This window comes from Macrotis lagotis, chromosome 2 (genome assembly GCF_037893015.1).
Source record: "Macrotis lagotis isolate mMagLag1 chromosome 2, bilby.v1.9.chrom.fasta, whole genome shotgun sequence".
NCBI lineage: Eukaryota > Metazoa > Chordata > Mammalia > Peramelemorphia > Peramelidae > Macrotis > Macrotis lagotis.
The window spans coordinates 342,378,013-342,394,629 of record NC_133659.1 but is presented as its reverse complement, the minus strand read 5'-3'; the positions used below and the strand labels follow the sequence as shown (position 1 = coordinate 342,394,629).

The 16,617-nt window shown below is 48.2% G+C and overlaps 1 protein-coding gene and 1 long non-coding RNA gene across 2 annotated transcripts; one reads left to right on the top strand and one right to left on the bottom strand.

Moving 5' to 3' along the window:
* The first annotated feature begins 415 nt into the window (after positions 1 to 415).
* LOC141511819 (uncharacterized) lies at positions 416 to 6,062 on the top strand. Its single transcript, XR_012475427.1, has 3 exons — positions 416 to 750; positions 1,815 to 2,612; positions 5,607 to 6,062. It is a non-coding gene; the product is annotated as an uncharacterized LOC141511819 (long non-coding RNA).
* A 416-nt stretch (positions 6,063 to 6,478) lies between these two features.
* Positions 6,479 to 15,129, bottom strand: PKDREJ (polycystin family receptor for egg jelly). Its single transcript, XM_074227280.1, has one exon. It carries the CDS (start codon positions 15,093 to 15,095, stop codon positions 7,479 to 7,481), a length of 7,617 nt encoding a protein of 2,538 aa, XP_074083381.1. The 5' UTR covers positions 15,096 to 15,129; the 3' UTR covers positions 6,479 to 7,478.
* Between the last annotated feature and the right edge of the window lie 1,488 nt (positions 15,130 to 16,617).

The following is a 16,617-nucleotide window of genomic DNA, read 5'->3' as shown; positions in this document are numbered from 1 at the left end:
GGGCCGGGGGGGCGCGGGGGCCGGGGGGGCGCGGGGTCGGGCCGGGGGTGGGGGCGGGAACCCGGCCTTGGTCCGACACGTGCGCGCGCAGCGACGAGCCGGGAGCCGAGCCGAACCGGGGCGCCGCGCGCACACACGGAAGCACTCGGCGCATGCGCGCGCACGCGCAGCCAGCCCGTTCCCCGCCCCCCTCTCGTCACTTCCGCCCCGCCGAGAGAAAGAGCCCCGGGCCACTCCCCTAGGCTCGCCCCGCCCCCGCGCGCAGGCCCCGCCCCGGGTCACGTGATCCCGCTCTTACCCAATCACGCTCGCCTCCGCGCCTCGGGCTGCTGGCCCGGCCTCCTCCCCGCCCCCTCCCGCCCGAGCCTGCCGGGGCACTGGGGGGCGGGGCCTGCTGGGCTCCCTCAGGTAAAGGGGGGCTCCCGTTGTGCCCTGGGCCCGTGCCCCTCTGCCCCTGCCCCCACCAGCCCCGGGCCCCCCGGGGCCGCCTCCCCGACGGCCGTGGCCACCACCAAACGAGGGTTTGGGCCCAGGAACGTTGTACAGAATTTCAAGAAAATGAGCTCCAAATTTTCAATCAAATGATCAGTAAAATTGCAGGACATAAACGTAGCCACAAAAATGATCAAAAACGTCCCAACAGCGCCCGGCAGGGAGAAGCAAAAGACAAATTCCGTTTAAAATGACTGCAGTCACTACTTGGGAGTCACTGCAAGCACAGGCCTGCCACTAGAAGGATAGACAATAAAGGTAAATCTAATGTGTTGAGGCTCGCCTCGCCCTTCGGGGCCTCACTGACCACAAGAGGCCAGGCCCGCCTAGCGCCACCCTCTCCTGAAGTCTGTCCAAGTTCAGGTCCTTTGCTTCTGTGACACTATTTATCCACCTCACCCTCTGCTGTCCCCTTCTCCCTTTGCCTTTAATCTCTCTCAACATCAAGGTCTTTTCCAAAGAGTCTTGTCTTCTCATTATGTGTCCAAAGCTTCAGTTTCAATATTTTTCTGCCTAGGGAAGGAGCCTGAATTAATTTCTCTAAGTTTTGATTGATTGGATCTCCTTGTTGTCCAAAGGGACGCTCAAAAGTCTTCACCACATTCCAAAAGAGTCGATTCTGCAGCACTTAATTTTCCTTCTAGTTCAACTCTCAAAGTCATACAGTGTTACTAGAAAAACCATAGTTCGAACTACTATCGCTACTACTAGTCCTTCCCGTATCAAAGAGGACCACACAAACCAAACGACTGAAAATGTGCATCAGATAATTATGTTCATTGTGATGAGAGGTATGCAAGGCAGCATTCTTACCTGCCTTTGTTGGCAAGGTGAAATCTTTGCTTTTTAGCAGATGTTCCTTCCAAGACACATGACTGCAATCGCTGCAATGATCTCTAAACTCAAGTATATAAACATTTCTTTTCCCTCTATTTGCCTAGAAAATAGTTACAACAATTGCTAAGATCTTGAGGGTTTTGTTTTTGTTTGGGGTTGGTTTTTTTGAAATATTAAACTGCAAGTCATATTTTGCACTCTTCTCTTTCATCTTCATCAAGAGGCTTTTCAAGTCCTCTTCACTTTCTGCTATCAGAATATCATATACATATCTCAGATTGTTGATATTCTTCCTGTAGATCTCAATTCCAACTTTGATTCATCTAGTTTGGCATTTTTCATGATGCACGCTATATAGAAATTACATAAGGTGACGATATACAGCCTTGTCGTGCCCCTTTTCTGGTCTTTAACCACACAACATACAAAGGGTAGGGAAAGAAAGGGAACAAACTCTTTGTTTTATCTGTTTCTTTTTTGTGCAGATGATTGTGCACTCAAAGCACTCTGAACTGAGATGCAACAAATTATGAATCAATTCTCTGCTACCTGGGCTCATTTTGGCCAAACGATGAACACCAAGAAAACCCAGGTATTCCAAGAACCAGCATCACACCATCCAGATGTGGAACCATCGATGACAGCAAATGGAGAAGCTTTGAATACTATGGACAAATTCATTTACCTGGGCAGTGTACCTCCAGGGAGTTACACATTGACAATGAGGTTGACACACATATTGCCAAAGCTAGCTCAGTGTTTGGGAGGTTCCAAAGGAAAGTGTGGGAGAGAAAAAGTATTAGACTGACTACCAATTGAAGGTCTACAGAGCCTTGTGCTGACCTCATTGTTGTATGTCTGTGAAACCTGGACAGTCTACCAGTGCCATGTCAGGAAACTGAATTGGTTCCATTTAAATTGCCTTAGGAAGTATCTGAAAGTCATCTGGCTGAATAAACAGACACTGAGGTCCTATCTCCAGGTGAACTGCCTAGCATTCAAGCATTCAAGATGTACAGAGAGTGCATCTATGATGGACTGGCCATGTTGTTGTAATGACAAATGCACGCTTGCCAAAAAGACTGTTTTGTGGAGAACTCAACAGGGCAAGTGCTCAGAAGAATCGATACAAGGACATTCTGAAGATCTCAACAACTTTAGAGTCTATCGTGCAGCATGGGAAACCCTGGCACAGGATCAGCCAGCATGGCATGGCCTCATCAGAGAGGAGGCTGTGCTCTTATGAGTGAGGCAGCATGGAAGCAGCTAGAAGGAAACTTGAGGTGAGCAAGTTTAGCAAACCTTCCCCAGATGTTCATGTGAATGGACTTGTACCCAATCTCTGGTTGGAGCATTCTGAGCTCATACTGGTCTGATCAGTCTCAGTCAGACACACTGTAATTTATCTCTAACAGTGATGTCATTTTGGTCTTTTTTGAGAAAAGGAGGCCGAGAACCCACCAACCAACCAGGTATCGGGTATTGTGCCAAATGCTTTATAAATATTATCTCACTTGATCCTCCCAACAACCCTTTGAGCTAGGTGCAATTATGATCTGAATTATGATCTGAAGAAACTAAGGCAGGCAGAGATGAAGTAACATGCTCTCTTTACATAGCTAGTAAGAACTAAGGCTAGATTTGAACTCAGGTCTCAGTGACTCCAGGCCCAATTCTCTACTTGCCCTGCCACCTAATAAGTACAGTATCCTTAGTGTTAAATAAATCCAAAGATTCCAGCTCTGGGGTATAAGAGTTCACTATTCAACAAAAACTACAAGCAAAGTCAGAGAGCAGTCTAGCAGAAACTAGGCATAGATGAATTAGTATCTCATACCATATACTAAGATATACTCCAAAAGGAGACACGACTTAGAAAGGGTAACATCATAAACAAATAAGAGAATTATGGCAGAAACAATTTTTTCAGAACAATAGATAAAATTTCACCACCAAACTAGAGCTAGAGATCAGAGCAGAAAAGGCAGATTTAGGAATCAGCAGCAATAGAGATAGTTACAAAATCATTGGAAGTTGATGAGACCACCAAGTGAAGTAGTATAAGGGGAGAAGAAGGCCCAAGATAAAGCCCAAGGGAACATATCTGGTAAGAGGGTATGATCTGGAGGAGTGACCAGAAAGGTAGGAGGAGAACCAGGAGAAATTGTGTCCTGAAGACCTGTGAAGAAGAGAATTTCAAGGAGAAGGGTGATCAACAAAGACTGCAGAGAAGTTGAGGAGAGTAAGGATTAGAAACGGTCTTGGGATGAAGCGGCAAAGAGGTAGAGATATTGAAATGAAAAACTTCTCAAATTTAATTAAAAAAAAAACAAAATGTTTGTTGAATAAAGGGACAATTGGGGCGGCTAGGTGGCACAGTGCATAAAATACCAGCCCTGGAGTCAGGAGTACCTGGGTTCAAATCTGGTCTCAGACACTTGAAAATTACCTAGCCATGTGGCCTTGGGCAAGCCAACTAACCCTATTTGCCTTGCAAAAAAACCTAAAAAATAAAATAAAATAAAGGGACAATTGACTCCTAAAAAAAGAGAAGGCCATTGAATTTGGCAGTTAAGAGATGATTGGTAACTTTAGAGAGGGAAGTTCTGATTGAATGAAGAGGACAGGACTGCAAAGAGTTAAGAAAACAGGGCCAGCAGAGCAAAGAGGAGGCCCCTGCTAGCCACAAAAGGGAAGAGTGATGTGGGATGAACAGATCAAGAGAGGAAATTTTGAGGACAGGTCTGTCATGGACAATAGAAAGGAAAACCTGTAATTAAGGGTTGGGGGATGAGAAAGGGAGAAGTTTAGAACAGAGTCCCTTTTACAGTGTCATATGCCTTCACAAGAAGGGAAGCCAGAGAGAATGACCAAAGGCATATGAGTTATAGGAGGTGCAAGAGAAGAGGCAAATGGCTTCCATGTTTTCAGTGGTTCTCAGTTAAGGTGGCAGGAGAAGAGGATCCAGGGGAGGTGTGAGGAATAGCTGCAGAGAGAGAGATGGCGAGTTAATAGAGAGGCTGCAAAGGAGCAAGTCTAGGAGTAAGGGCCCAGTGGAGACTGATTTTCTCCACCTTTGTTCACCAGCATGAGTATAGGAGCCAAGGCAGAGGATGTGTGAGGGATCCAAGGTTGAGTTGGATATAATTGCCAAAGTGCTCCCCAGAAGGAGACTTCAGCCTGAAGAGAGGCAATAACCCTGGGAAGCACCAAGGGGTTTGAGAGAATGTCAAGATGTGTGGAGAAGGGGCAAGGGCTTAGTGTCAGAAGGCAGAGGAAGAGGCAGAATCCAGAGTCCATGAGCTTGGAAGTGGCACACTTGTGAGTGCTGGCAAAATCAAGGGATGGTCATCTTTATGGGTAGGGAGGGGGTCCATGAATAAGTTAAAGAATTGGGAGACCAGGCGTTTGAGGAGTATTATTTTGTATATTGAAGTCCCTGTGCATGAGGGTATGAGAGCAGATGAGGAGCCAGTGAGCCAAGCACTAAAGTCACCCAGGAAAGCGGGATCTGGCCTGGAGTAAGCAGAGAGGGGCTACCCAAATGTCAGTTGGCAGGTAGATATGAAGTGACTGAACCACAAAGGAATACAGTTAACTCTGAATGATGAGGGAGAACCTGGAAGTAGCAATGGGTAGCAAGGAATAGATCAACTCATCCCCCAAGATCTGGGAGTCTGAGGCATGAGTGAAAGGGCTAGGAGGGAGGCCAAAAAGTCCACCTATCAGGAAGGAGCCAGGTCTCAGCAAAAGGGGGAAGGAAGTAGGAAAGGAAAAGATTTAAGATGGAAGCAAGCTTGTTGCCTATGGGAAAGGCATTCCAAGGGCTGGGTAACTCTGGTGCAGGACATTGTTGGGTGTGGGTTGAGGGGAATGGGAATAAGGGGGTCAGGCAATGGGGATGGTGCCTACATGATGGAGGGGATGAAGGGAACATGCATTCATAGAGGGCCTTCATACTTCCTAAGTCAGTCGAGACTGAGAGATAGGTGAGCATCTGTAACATGACCAAACCTGGAGAAGCTGGTGGGACCCCAGGGAGAACACTCTTTTCTTTGTGAGAAAGTGACACCCCACAGACCACAGCCTCTTTCCAATTTATCACTAGCATCCTGGGAGGTAACCCTGACAGACAAGAAGCTAGCTATCCATGCCAACTACCACATAGAGGGCAAATTAACCAGCCTAGATGAAGCAATAAGGCACCCTAAGGGAGAGGTGGGCAAGTCAAACTGCTGCCACCATCTTGAATACTTTCTCCCTTCATACTTAAATAGAGACAACTCAGGAGCCTGAACCCAAGAGCCTCAGAAAATAGAAGCATGTCTCAGACCAAACCTGCTTTCAAATCTGACCCCTAAAGTTCAAACCTGACAACCTTAATCTATGAACTTTTAAAAAAACAAGGTGAGAAATATATTTCTGTATAACTGGTTTTCTTGTAAATAGTGTTTTTCTCTCATGTATTTAAAAAGATAATTCTGAGAATGGTCCAAGACTGACTGCCCCCCCCCCCCAGGCCTACAACACAATAAGTTAAGCATGCCTGCCCTGCAGCTGTCATCCCTGGAAGTGCCCATGGCAAGTTACCTTGGCATGGCATTTGCTAGTGCCAAGGCTCATAGCTACAGAAGATGTGGAGAACAAAGTGCTCACCACCAAGTCCAGTGTCAGAAACACACGGGATTTGATCAGTGGGAAGGACCCAAAGAAGAGGAGTATCTGCCTACTCCTGAAAGCTCCCATGTGTGTCGTCTCCCTCACCAAAACTGGAAGGAGCACCCTCAGAGCTGGGGCTGGCTGGCTTTTCTCTTCCTACCCCCAGGGCTTGGCATAGTGGGAAGGCTCAATACATACCTTAGTCATTATTAAAAAAGTAGCACCAGCTTGGCACCTTATCTTCTTGGCCAACTAAACTGTCATCCTTTCTACTAAGTGTCCTAGAGAGATGATAGAGGGAAGGTTGCTGGCTCTGGAGGCACAAGAGCTATGTTCACTTCCCACCTGTGACATTTATTACCAAGTGACCCACTTTCCTGGACCATCTATAAAAGGAACGGGATAGAAGATAACCCCCTAAGAGGCCCTCCAGCTGTAGCTCTTGAGTAACTTTTCAACCTCATTTCAATCTGATTTCCCCCCGCCTTCCTCTCCAAACCAACAAGACCTTTGGAAGAAATGGTTCTTTAATATCATAAAAGTTTAAAGTTACAAATACAGAGAAAGATCTTTAAGAAGAGTTAACAGAATACCAAGCTGCCTGGAATCCACAGAACTAGGACACCAAGATTGTTCTTGGGAGTTTTCCCCCTTTGTGTTGCCTAGGATGCTAAGGAGCAGACTAAGCTATGACCACAAGTCTCCACCAGACCTCTTCTGCACGTGTCCAGGTCCTAGGGATACCAGGGTCATACCCACTGGGAACATATTGCTAAGGTTTGGTGAAAAATTCACTTTTGCAAGAGCCTGGTTTCTTGTCTCAGAAACACATAACAGATGAGCCAGTAAGAGAGTGGAGAGTTGCCCAAGTGACTCTACACATGGCTGGAGTCCCCTAACACCCTAGCTTTCCAGAGGAGGAGGCCATAATGTCTCAAAACTTCCATTGTAATCTCTTTAACCCTGAATCCATCTGCCCATTGAGGTCTGAAGATAGAGTGATGGGAGCTGATTGACCTAGCCTGCTGAGGATACTTTTGGAGCTCCAACATTTTTTGGGGGGGGGGGCGGGCTTGTTTCAGCCCTTTACCTCTAGAGAATCTATGAGGGCTGTGCTTCAGAAGGAAGATGACCCATATGAAGGAGACCTAGAACTAGAAGAAATCCCAGCTTTCCTACTATATGCAGTGGGAATGATAAGTGAGGGTACCAGTGAAGGTGGCCTTCCCCAGGATGGACAGAAAGGTATCCAGAGCTCTTCAGAGTCCTACAGGAGTAGACTAGGCCAGGATGTTTGTTTCAAGGAAGACAATCTCTCCCCAACTCATACATTTGTTAGCATTCTTAGCTGTCCTCTTACCCTGACAGAAACTAATCACCTGAGTTCAGAGACCTGGGGTCCCAAGGTCAAGGACTTTGTTAGCAAAGGACCACCTGGCCTGTTCAGGTCCTAAAGGAGCTGGCAGGGACTCAGAATCTGCCTCACCCCCTTACACGACAACATACGTCATCCTTTTCCCATTGATTTTTCTGGTTTTAAGCCCTAGATACTGGTAGCTTTTATTCTCTGGATGGCCATAGAGTATGTCAGTGAAGTAGGCAGGCTCCTCCTGGGCAGGTGCCCGGCATGTGAGGAAGCGGAAAAGATTCCTCACTTTGTGGAAGAGGTAAGTCATTGCCTCCACTTCTGCTGCTGGCTCCTCATACACGATCTGCTTCATCTCTTCATAACTGGACAGAATCACAGCCTGAAATAGGTTAATTAAGACACAGATCATCACCAGCATGAATGAGGACAGGAACAGACTTCCAAGGGCCTCCTTATTTAAAAATGCTATGTCCTCAAAGGCCGAGACGCAATAGGAGAAGATGGTCTGCATGGAGTGAACGATGCTGCTATAATGCCATTGGTGCTGGCCAAACACGAGGTAGCCAAAGACGACATACACAAAGATGTACACAGCCACCAGAAAGGCCATATGACAGATACCTGGCAAGGCTGCCGAGAGGGCTCTCTGGGCCAGTCGTATATCATAGAAGAATCTAGAATACATCAGTGTCTTCAGAATGGTCAGGAAGAGCAGAAAGCCCAGAGTGATGCGAAGGACCTGATCAATGTGAGAAATGGCATGAAATGGGGGGAAAGCATTTGGGTTCTTGAAGTAAAAGTCAAGGATTTCCTCAGCCATCCTAAATTGGATGTAGAGAAGCAAAATAAGGAAGAGAAACATTGACTTGAGGCCGAAGCTAATAAAATTGAAGACATTCCTGATGTAGTTATCCCTTTCCTGATAGATGATGATGACTTCTTCAGCCAGATACACTATGATAAACACTATGGCAGCACCGTACAGATACAGCTCAAACTGACTCTGCCTGCGAAAGAGTGGGAGGCTGAATGAGTGGACAGCCAGACCTGGGTTGATGATCCCCAAAGGGGAGACTTCAAATACAACCGAGATGGTACAGAATAAGCTGATATCCGAATTAAAGGTGGCCAGCTCCAGGATAACAGCCCATGTCCTTTCATCAAGCCACTGGCTCTCCCAAAGTTCCTGCAGCCTTACAGTCGAATTGTACTGCTGCTGGTCAGGGAAGAAATAAAATGGGTACCCCCCCATTCCATAGGCATGAGCCTCTCCATAGGAATAATAGGCCCATTTCCCAAGCTTTTGCTCGTAAGTAAAGCTGACCGACCTCGCATCCACAGAAGAGTCATTGGGGGTGATCCAAAATCTGCCATAGTTTTTCTCATCCTTCATAACCCAACTGTATTGTCTTTGACAGCGGATGCCCTTTTTCATTAACCTCTTGGCTGCTGTACCAGAGAGAAAGCAGGATTTTCTGATAGACTTTGCTCTCACTTGCCGCATCCTTGGCAAGCCAAGAATCCTGGACCAGCTATTAGAGAGAAAAGTTGGTTTCTGCCTGTAGTGGATCAAGGGCAGTAGGACATCATTGAGCCACCTGTATATGTCGTTCAGTTCTCTGACCTTTTTGAGGTTCACAGAGAACTGATTCTGAACCGCCTGGTTGTGGTGAAAGCTGCAGGTGTGCCCAGCAAAGATAATGATGGACAACAAGACAGCAAGAAAGATGAAATGACCAACAATGCTCCTCAAAAACACGATGGCCCTCTTCTTAATCCTCTTCCTCCTTCTGAATATTCTGATTTCGTCTTCCACCAACGGTTGATACATTCTTGTACCACGGATCCTGACGATCTCATAGTGCAGTTCTCTTGTGTCATCAGCATCTAAGTTCATGCCGTGCAGTCGGATCTCAATGTAATTGTACCTTGTTGTCCATGGGAGATTCTTACAATACTTGACTATGCTTGACTTGATGCCAGACAAGAGCAAGATCTTGGCCACCTGGATCACAAATACTGACTGGCACAGAGAGGTTACAGAGGCAAGTAACCAATCCATGGATTTCTCATATCCATATGTTAGCCCATACATAATGATGAAAAAGGAGGACACACCAGAACTGATGATGACCAGGAGCCAGGCCACATAGATGCACCACCAGTAGAAGACAAGGTGAGGCCTGGCTTCAAAGAGCATCACCTTCTTAGGCCTTTTACCTGATGGTTTACTGGAACCATTCTTGACTTCTCTCTCCTTATCTGGCTCCTGCTGGCCTACGCTGGAGGGTGGTGTACTCAAGGCCTCACCCTCTGCCTCTCTGAAGATCTGGTCTTTTCTTGCTAGATTAACAGGCTTTAGGGTGGCAGCATTCTGGTCTCGGGAAGCTGCTGCTGTGGACTGGAGTCCAAAGTTGGGGGGCTTCCCCTTTGTTTCTGTGATGGTATTGGCTGCTGCCTCCAGAAACCTCACCTTGCTCCTCTGGGTCTGATTTTTGGGGGGAGGGCCATGGACCCGAGTCTCATGGTAATACCACATCTCCAGGCGCTCTTTCCAGTTTCGGAAGTCTCCAGAACTCATGAAGGGGTAAAGGTGAGGACTTACGTTGGTGGTGGGCACCGGGGTGACCTTTCTCTGGGAGTAGGTGAAAAGTGTACTGATTGCCATATGTACTGGCTCACAGATCAGGGCACTCTCAATGCCCCTCATCAACCCCCGCAGGTGCTTCAGCTCCACAGGCATGTCCTCCCCTTCCTCATCCTGGTTGAAGAACATGATGTTACAAAGCAGTGTGCTCAGGAGCATGGTCAAGCAGCAGGAGAGCCGCTGCAGCCGGTTGAAGGGCCCTGTGACCACGCTGGCAAAGACGGACAGCCAGAGGTGACTGGTGCCGAGCAGATCTGAGGCATGGATGAGGAAGTAGTCCTTCCTACTGATGGGCCTCGCCTTGTCTGCCACCTCAAAGGTCTGCTCCAGCGACTCCACCGAGAGCCATGACCTGCAGAGAAAGAGCCAGATGTTCCGATTGAAGATGTTTTCCACCTTGACTCTGCTCAGGTACCAGCTGGGACAACTGCCTTCATTGTTGTGCCATACCCGGATAGCCTGGATGTTCCCCAGGTCACTTCTGGTCGTCAGTAGGAATGTGTCAGTGCTGCCCCTGTAGAATGTGGTAAAGTCAGGGTGACTCAGGCAGTGCACCTCACTTGTCGCCTCAGTCCCCAGGAGCTGGACAAAGACGTCGGCCCCTGTGCCCGCTCCCAAGCGACTGCCGGTGTAGAAGGTGACCAGGTAGCAAATGTGATCGTAAGGGTCATTGTCAGGTAACGTGATCACATGTTCCCGGAGAAACTGATCCGTTTGATCTTTGTGCATTGCCCAGAAAGCCAGGACCAGGTAGATGAAAATGATGGAGATCACAGTGAAGAGAGTCACTGGGTTTTGGGGGATGGTCTGGATAATTTCCGGACGCAGGTCAGGGATGTTAGGGATCACCACCATGCGGGCAGTCAGGTATTTGATTCGGGACTGGTAGTGCCATGACTTTTTAGGCTCAGTCCTCATCTTGAGTTCCGGCTGGAGGTGACAGATGCAATGCACTCTCCACCAACTGCTCCTCTTCCCCAGCACACAATCCTTCTTTCCCCACTCCTGTTGAATGCTGTCCATGTTCAGACACTGGGCTGTGAAAATGGAAATCCTCACTAGTTTGTCATTTGGCTTCATGACAATATAGGGGGATTGCAAAACCACAGAGAGGTACCACGTGGCAGAGATGCTACCTCGGGATGTGGCCTGAAGCAGAGACTGACTGAGGCAGATGAGGTAAGGGACCTTGACTTGGCAGCTGGGGTCAAACAGCTCACTTGCATTGGCCACAGGTGGCATATCAGGGGGGGCTAAGAAAGAAGCAATGGGGAACCTGTGGGTGACATTGTTGCCCACGTATATCAGAACCTTGAACAGAACTTTCGTTTTTGTGATGAGTTGAATGAACACCTCCTCATAGCCTCCATTCACCACAAAAGTAAAGGTTCCTGTGGTCATTTTGAGGTGTTCTTTATCTGGTCCCACCATGAGATTAAAGACAGCTTTCTTTAGGTTTCTTCTAAGGATAAATGCTTCAACTACCTCTGGTTCTACCTCAAGGACATCCCCATTCTCTTTAGTCTCCCTCATCTGGAAACCAACCACATCTGCAGAGGGGCTTTCTTCTTTGCTCAGCCAAGGAAAGGGGTCATCCTTAAATTCATAAAACACAGTGGAAATGGGACCGTCACTCACCAAGTCAGTGACATTACTTTTTCTCAGTATTGGATAAAAACAGTTTCTACAGTCTTTCTTGGCCAGGAAGGCCGTGGTGACATTTTGCTTTTCATCCTTCCTTACATACATTTTGAAGTTTGGGGTTAATATAACTGTCTCCACCTCCCCAGGTACTTTAATGGATGCAACTGTATCTGCCAGCAGCTTTGTGACATACAGATTCTCATTAACCGTCTCCTCCCGAGGACCCATTTTGAAGAGGCTAGACAAACTGGTTGAGATGCCAGTACCCACAATTTCTATTTGTTCAGAATGGAATCTTTTTTCCCTTTTCCTGTATCTCTGTAGTGCCAGGTTCAGCTCCATTAACCTGCTGGTGGCTGCCTTCCGGACCTTTGCAGTCAAGCCAGAGGCTTCCTGAGTGAGTTCCACAATGGTTGCTGTCACTTGGTTAATTTCTACCAGAGTAGTGGTCGGCAGACGCTCGCAAAAGTCCATGAGCCGCTCCTGTATCGCAGAACGGTTCATTTGTAAGTCAGGCAGGGGCTTCACATCCTTTATGACGGAGGCCACCAGATAGGCAAGATAACCTGCTTGGACAAAGTGCCCCTGCTGAAACAGAGCAGTCAGCATGGCACCCGGCAAGTTCTGGGTGAGGTTGAACAGGTGACTCAACACGGTATTTGGTGAGGTTCTGTCCAGGGGAGAATTCACAGTGGCATAGAGGGTCACTTGGGAAAAGGCACCGAGAGAATCATAGACCTGAGCATATATTATCACCAAGTAGTTTTTGGCTGGCATCCCAATAGGAAGGAAAGAAGGAGGAGACACAGGCTGAGCCCCAAAGTACATCACAGACCCCAGAGTATTCTGAGCTAAAGAACTGATGTAATCCACATCCCAGAAATTCGAAGCTATGATTTTAAAACTGAGAGGTAGATTAGAGTCTCTAAAGTTGCTACACTGGACAACAAATTTGGTCACCAGGGCTATGCCTTTGTCAGGATAAATGTTGCAGTGACCAACGCGGGGTGGAGAATTGATATAAAAGGAATGGTTAGAAACTGAGAACCCCCCACCCCAATTTGTCACCTTTAGAGAAATGAAGTGGAACTGATCTGAATAACCCTTAAATGCAAAAGCTTTAATGGACAAATAAGGGCCATTTCTTCCAGTGGTGGTCTGATGTACCCAATCAAATGGAATCTCATCCCTTGACAAAGACAGAAGTGACCAGAGATAGTAGACAGTAGTCGACCCACAGTCTAAGCATTTTCCAGACAAGGAAAATCGATCTGTTATAATTAAGTTATTTTCACAATTCTCAAGGCATGAAAAGTTCGTGGCAGGTGGGGGGCCGGCACTCACAGTGATCTCCTGATCAAAAAATGATTTCCTCTCATCCTTCTGAACCACCAGGCGGAAATAATACACCTGGTTGCCTCTAAGTGTTCCAGGCCACACAGTATGCACAGGCCCAGTTTCCTGAATCCACCTCATGTCTGGCAGCTGGGGAAGGCAGGTGTCTCTGGTTGAGTCGGGCACAATCACAGACCGAAAGTGGGCCCTGTCAGTGGTGCAGTACCACCGATAGTCCAGACCTTCGGAAGGGTCCCTGGAGTCAGGGTCTGAGGAAGCTGATCCATCCAAAGTCCAGCTCTGGTTGAAAGTCACTCTCCGGAAGCTCGCTCCTTTAATGAAGGCATTCAGGTTGCTCTTAGAAATCAAAATATGCACAAAATGAGAGGCTTTCATCTCCTTCTCAGAAGTGGTGACAGTCACTGTGAAGTTCACTAGATACAGGCCCAGGGCCACATTTCGCTCAGGAAAATAGAAAAAGTCAAAGTGCTTTGTTTGATCGATCCATGGTGCCTTCATGGGCCTGCTCCAGTCTGGAATGGTGTTCACATCAGGGATAGGATAGACCTTCCATTCCTGTGTCAGCTTATGGGGGATGCTACAGTTGACCTTCACAATGGCACTCACGCTGTAGGGACTACTCCAACTTACATGTAACACACCCCTATCTCCTTCCCTGATTTTCACCTTGTGGATAGTACAGGGGTTCTGGACACAGGCCACCATGGACTTGAGGATTTTGGAGCCGTACTTGTCCAGGGAGGTTTTTAAGGTAGCTGGCTCCAGACTGCCTGTGGGGCAATCCACTTTCTCCACAAAGCCCGCATAGACATCAGGATGGAACGGCAAGACCGAGCGAGGAATAAAGCGGGAGGCGCTGGGGATCCGGTCCTGATAAGTGTATGTCTGCTGGTGCCTGAGGGCGGGCCCAGGAAGCTGGAGGTGAAAAGTCCACTGGAGATGCAGGAGAGGATGCTGTAAAGGGATGAACCACATGAGGTAGATGAACCCAGGAGCTCCCAAGGGGCCACTGTTAAAGAAGTGGACTTCCAGGTCTTTGTGGGGCTTGGTCCCAAAAAAGGCCATGCCTTTGGGACTAAGATAGAGGTGCACACTCAGCTGCTCACAATGACTCCCAAGAAAATCCACGGCAAACAGCCAGGACAGGCCTTGCTGCTGATAGAAAAGGAGATGGGTCTGGGCCTGCTGAGTACCTCCTCTGCCCGGAACTGCCCTGACGTAGTAGATGCCAGGGCCATAGGAGCCTGTCTGGGCCTGCCAGAGATTCAACCTTAGTGTGCTGCCCCTCACTTGGATGCTCAGGGTACCATTGACCAGGTGCAGGTCTCCCTCCAGGCCCTTACCCACGACTCGGCAGGAGCCCCAATCCCAGCCCCGGCCTGGCAAGAGGAGGTGGGCTAGTGTCCAACTTGGGCTGCCTGGTCCCCAAGTATTTCCAGGAATGCAGGAGATGCCACCCGCCTCAAGATAAGGGTTGCATGTCACCTTCCAGACCTGGCAGAGGCCACAGCCCTGGGGCTGATACAATCTGAAGGTCGGCCTGGATCCTGTGGGCTGGAGCCGCCAGGAGATGTGGAGGGCCCCAGAGGGCCCCTTGGACAGGGGAGGGGAGGTTGTACTGAGTGTGTGAAGCAAGGCAGCCTCTGCAGCTCTCCCAAGAATGGAGCTGGGACCTGACTTGGGTTTTACTTGGGGGGTCAGGTGAGGGCATAAGGCCCCCGGGCAGCCTGAGCCAGGGGCTGGCTCCGAACTGAAGCTGGGCTTAGGCGTTGACACAAATCCTAGAGCCAGGTCCCATTTGGAGCCCTGACCAGTAGAGGCTGCCGGCTCAAGCCCCCGTTCAGGTTCGGGGACCCGACTTAATGGGGGAGGGGCCGGGCTTAAATCGGAGCCCTGGTGGGGGCCTGAGGGCAGAAGGGGCGCTTGAAGGCACAGGCGGAGGCTCTGCCTGGAGGCTGTCCCGCCCGGAACTGGAGGCGCCGGAGCAGCGCGGGAGCAGATCTTGGGCAGAGGAGGCGGCAGCAGCAGCAGCAAGAAGCCGGCGAGCATCCTCCGCGCAGCATCCTGCCTCCCGGCCTGGCCCCGCTCCATCCCAGACTCGGGCCAACGTCCGCCACCCGTAGGGGCCCCGTGCTCTCCAGCTCCTGGCCCGCGAGCCCCGCGCCCATCTCCACCCCACCCCGCGAAAACTGAGCACCTCCTTCCGGGCACAAAGCAAAGAAAAACCTCAGAAAGGCAGAGTCCAGCACCAGGGAGCCCCTCACCTGCAGAGAAACGAGTAGGAGGCTAGTGGGGGGCCTCAGAGACCAGCCCCCACCCACCCAACCCGGCTGACTCGTTCACCAAGGACCCACAATGAAACCTGCTCCCCACCTCCTGACAGAGAAGGGCTGTTGCATGAGGTTGTTTTACAAACATGGCCAATAGGGAAATTTATTTTGCTTGACTGTATATTTATTAGGAGGGTTTTTTAAAGGGTTGAGGGAGGGGGAGGGAGAGAAAATACTGTTGTTAAATGAAATAAATTTAATGTAAAATATGGAGGCAATTACAAAAGATAAATAGCGGGATTTTTTTTCCCTGTTAGCAAACAACTGGAAGCTAAGGGTTGAGCAAATTATGGTATTTAAATATGATGTCATAAGAAATGATGAAGATGGTTTCAGAGAAGCCCGGGAAGATTGGTATGAAGTGATGCAGAGTGAGATGAGCAGAACCAGGAGAACCATGGATGACAACATTGTAAAAACAAACCATCCTGAAAGGACTAAGAATTCCAATCAATGCATGATTCCCAAGAACTGGCGCTCTCCATCTCTTAATAGGAAGTAATGGACTCAGAGTACCATTGAGATGTACATTCTTGGACGTGGTCAAAGTGGGAACTTGTTTTCCTTTACTGCATGTTTGTTGCAATGCATGTTTCTTTTTTCCAATGGTGTGAGGATGTGAGAGGGAGGGGATTAGGAATAGAACAGCAAAAAAAGAAAAGAAAGAAAACAAAGTTTTTAAGGCATCTTTTTTTCTAAAATGCAAAGTCAGTCAGTTAATAAACATTGATTAGGCAGCACAGGGCTAAGTGCTGGAAACTGAAAAACAAAGAACACAAGGAAGCACAGAAAAGGAGGACAGCTTTGAAAGTGACATATTTTTATTGTATATTTCAAAAGAAAAGTCATAAATGACAAAGATGTGCAGCTTCATATGCAGTCTTCATTATCTGTTCTATATGCATGGAAATACCCATTTTATTTGGCATTTTTATGTTCAGAGAAAAAAATAAATTTTAAGAAACAGAAATGGGCAGGATGCCCACACTCCCCGCTTTTATTTGATTGGTTCTATAAGTGCTAACCTTTGCAAGACAAGAGAAAGGAACTATCCCTACTTGCTGATATTATGACAATTTGCTTTGAAAATTCCAGTAAAGGGGTACTGTGACTAGGTGGCATAGTGGATAGAGCACTGACCCTGGAGTCAGGAGGCCCTGAGTTCAAATGCAGCCTCAGACACTTGATTGTCTAGCTGTGTGCCTTGGGCAAGTCACTTAACCCCATTGCCTTAAATAAATAAAAAAATTTGAAAAGACATCAAAAGAGAAAGGAAATGCTAG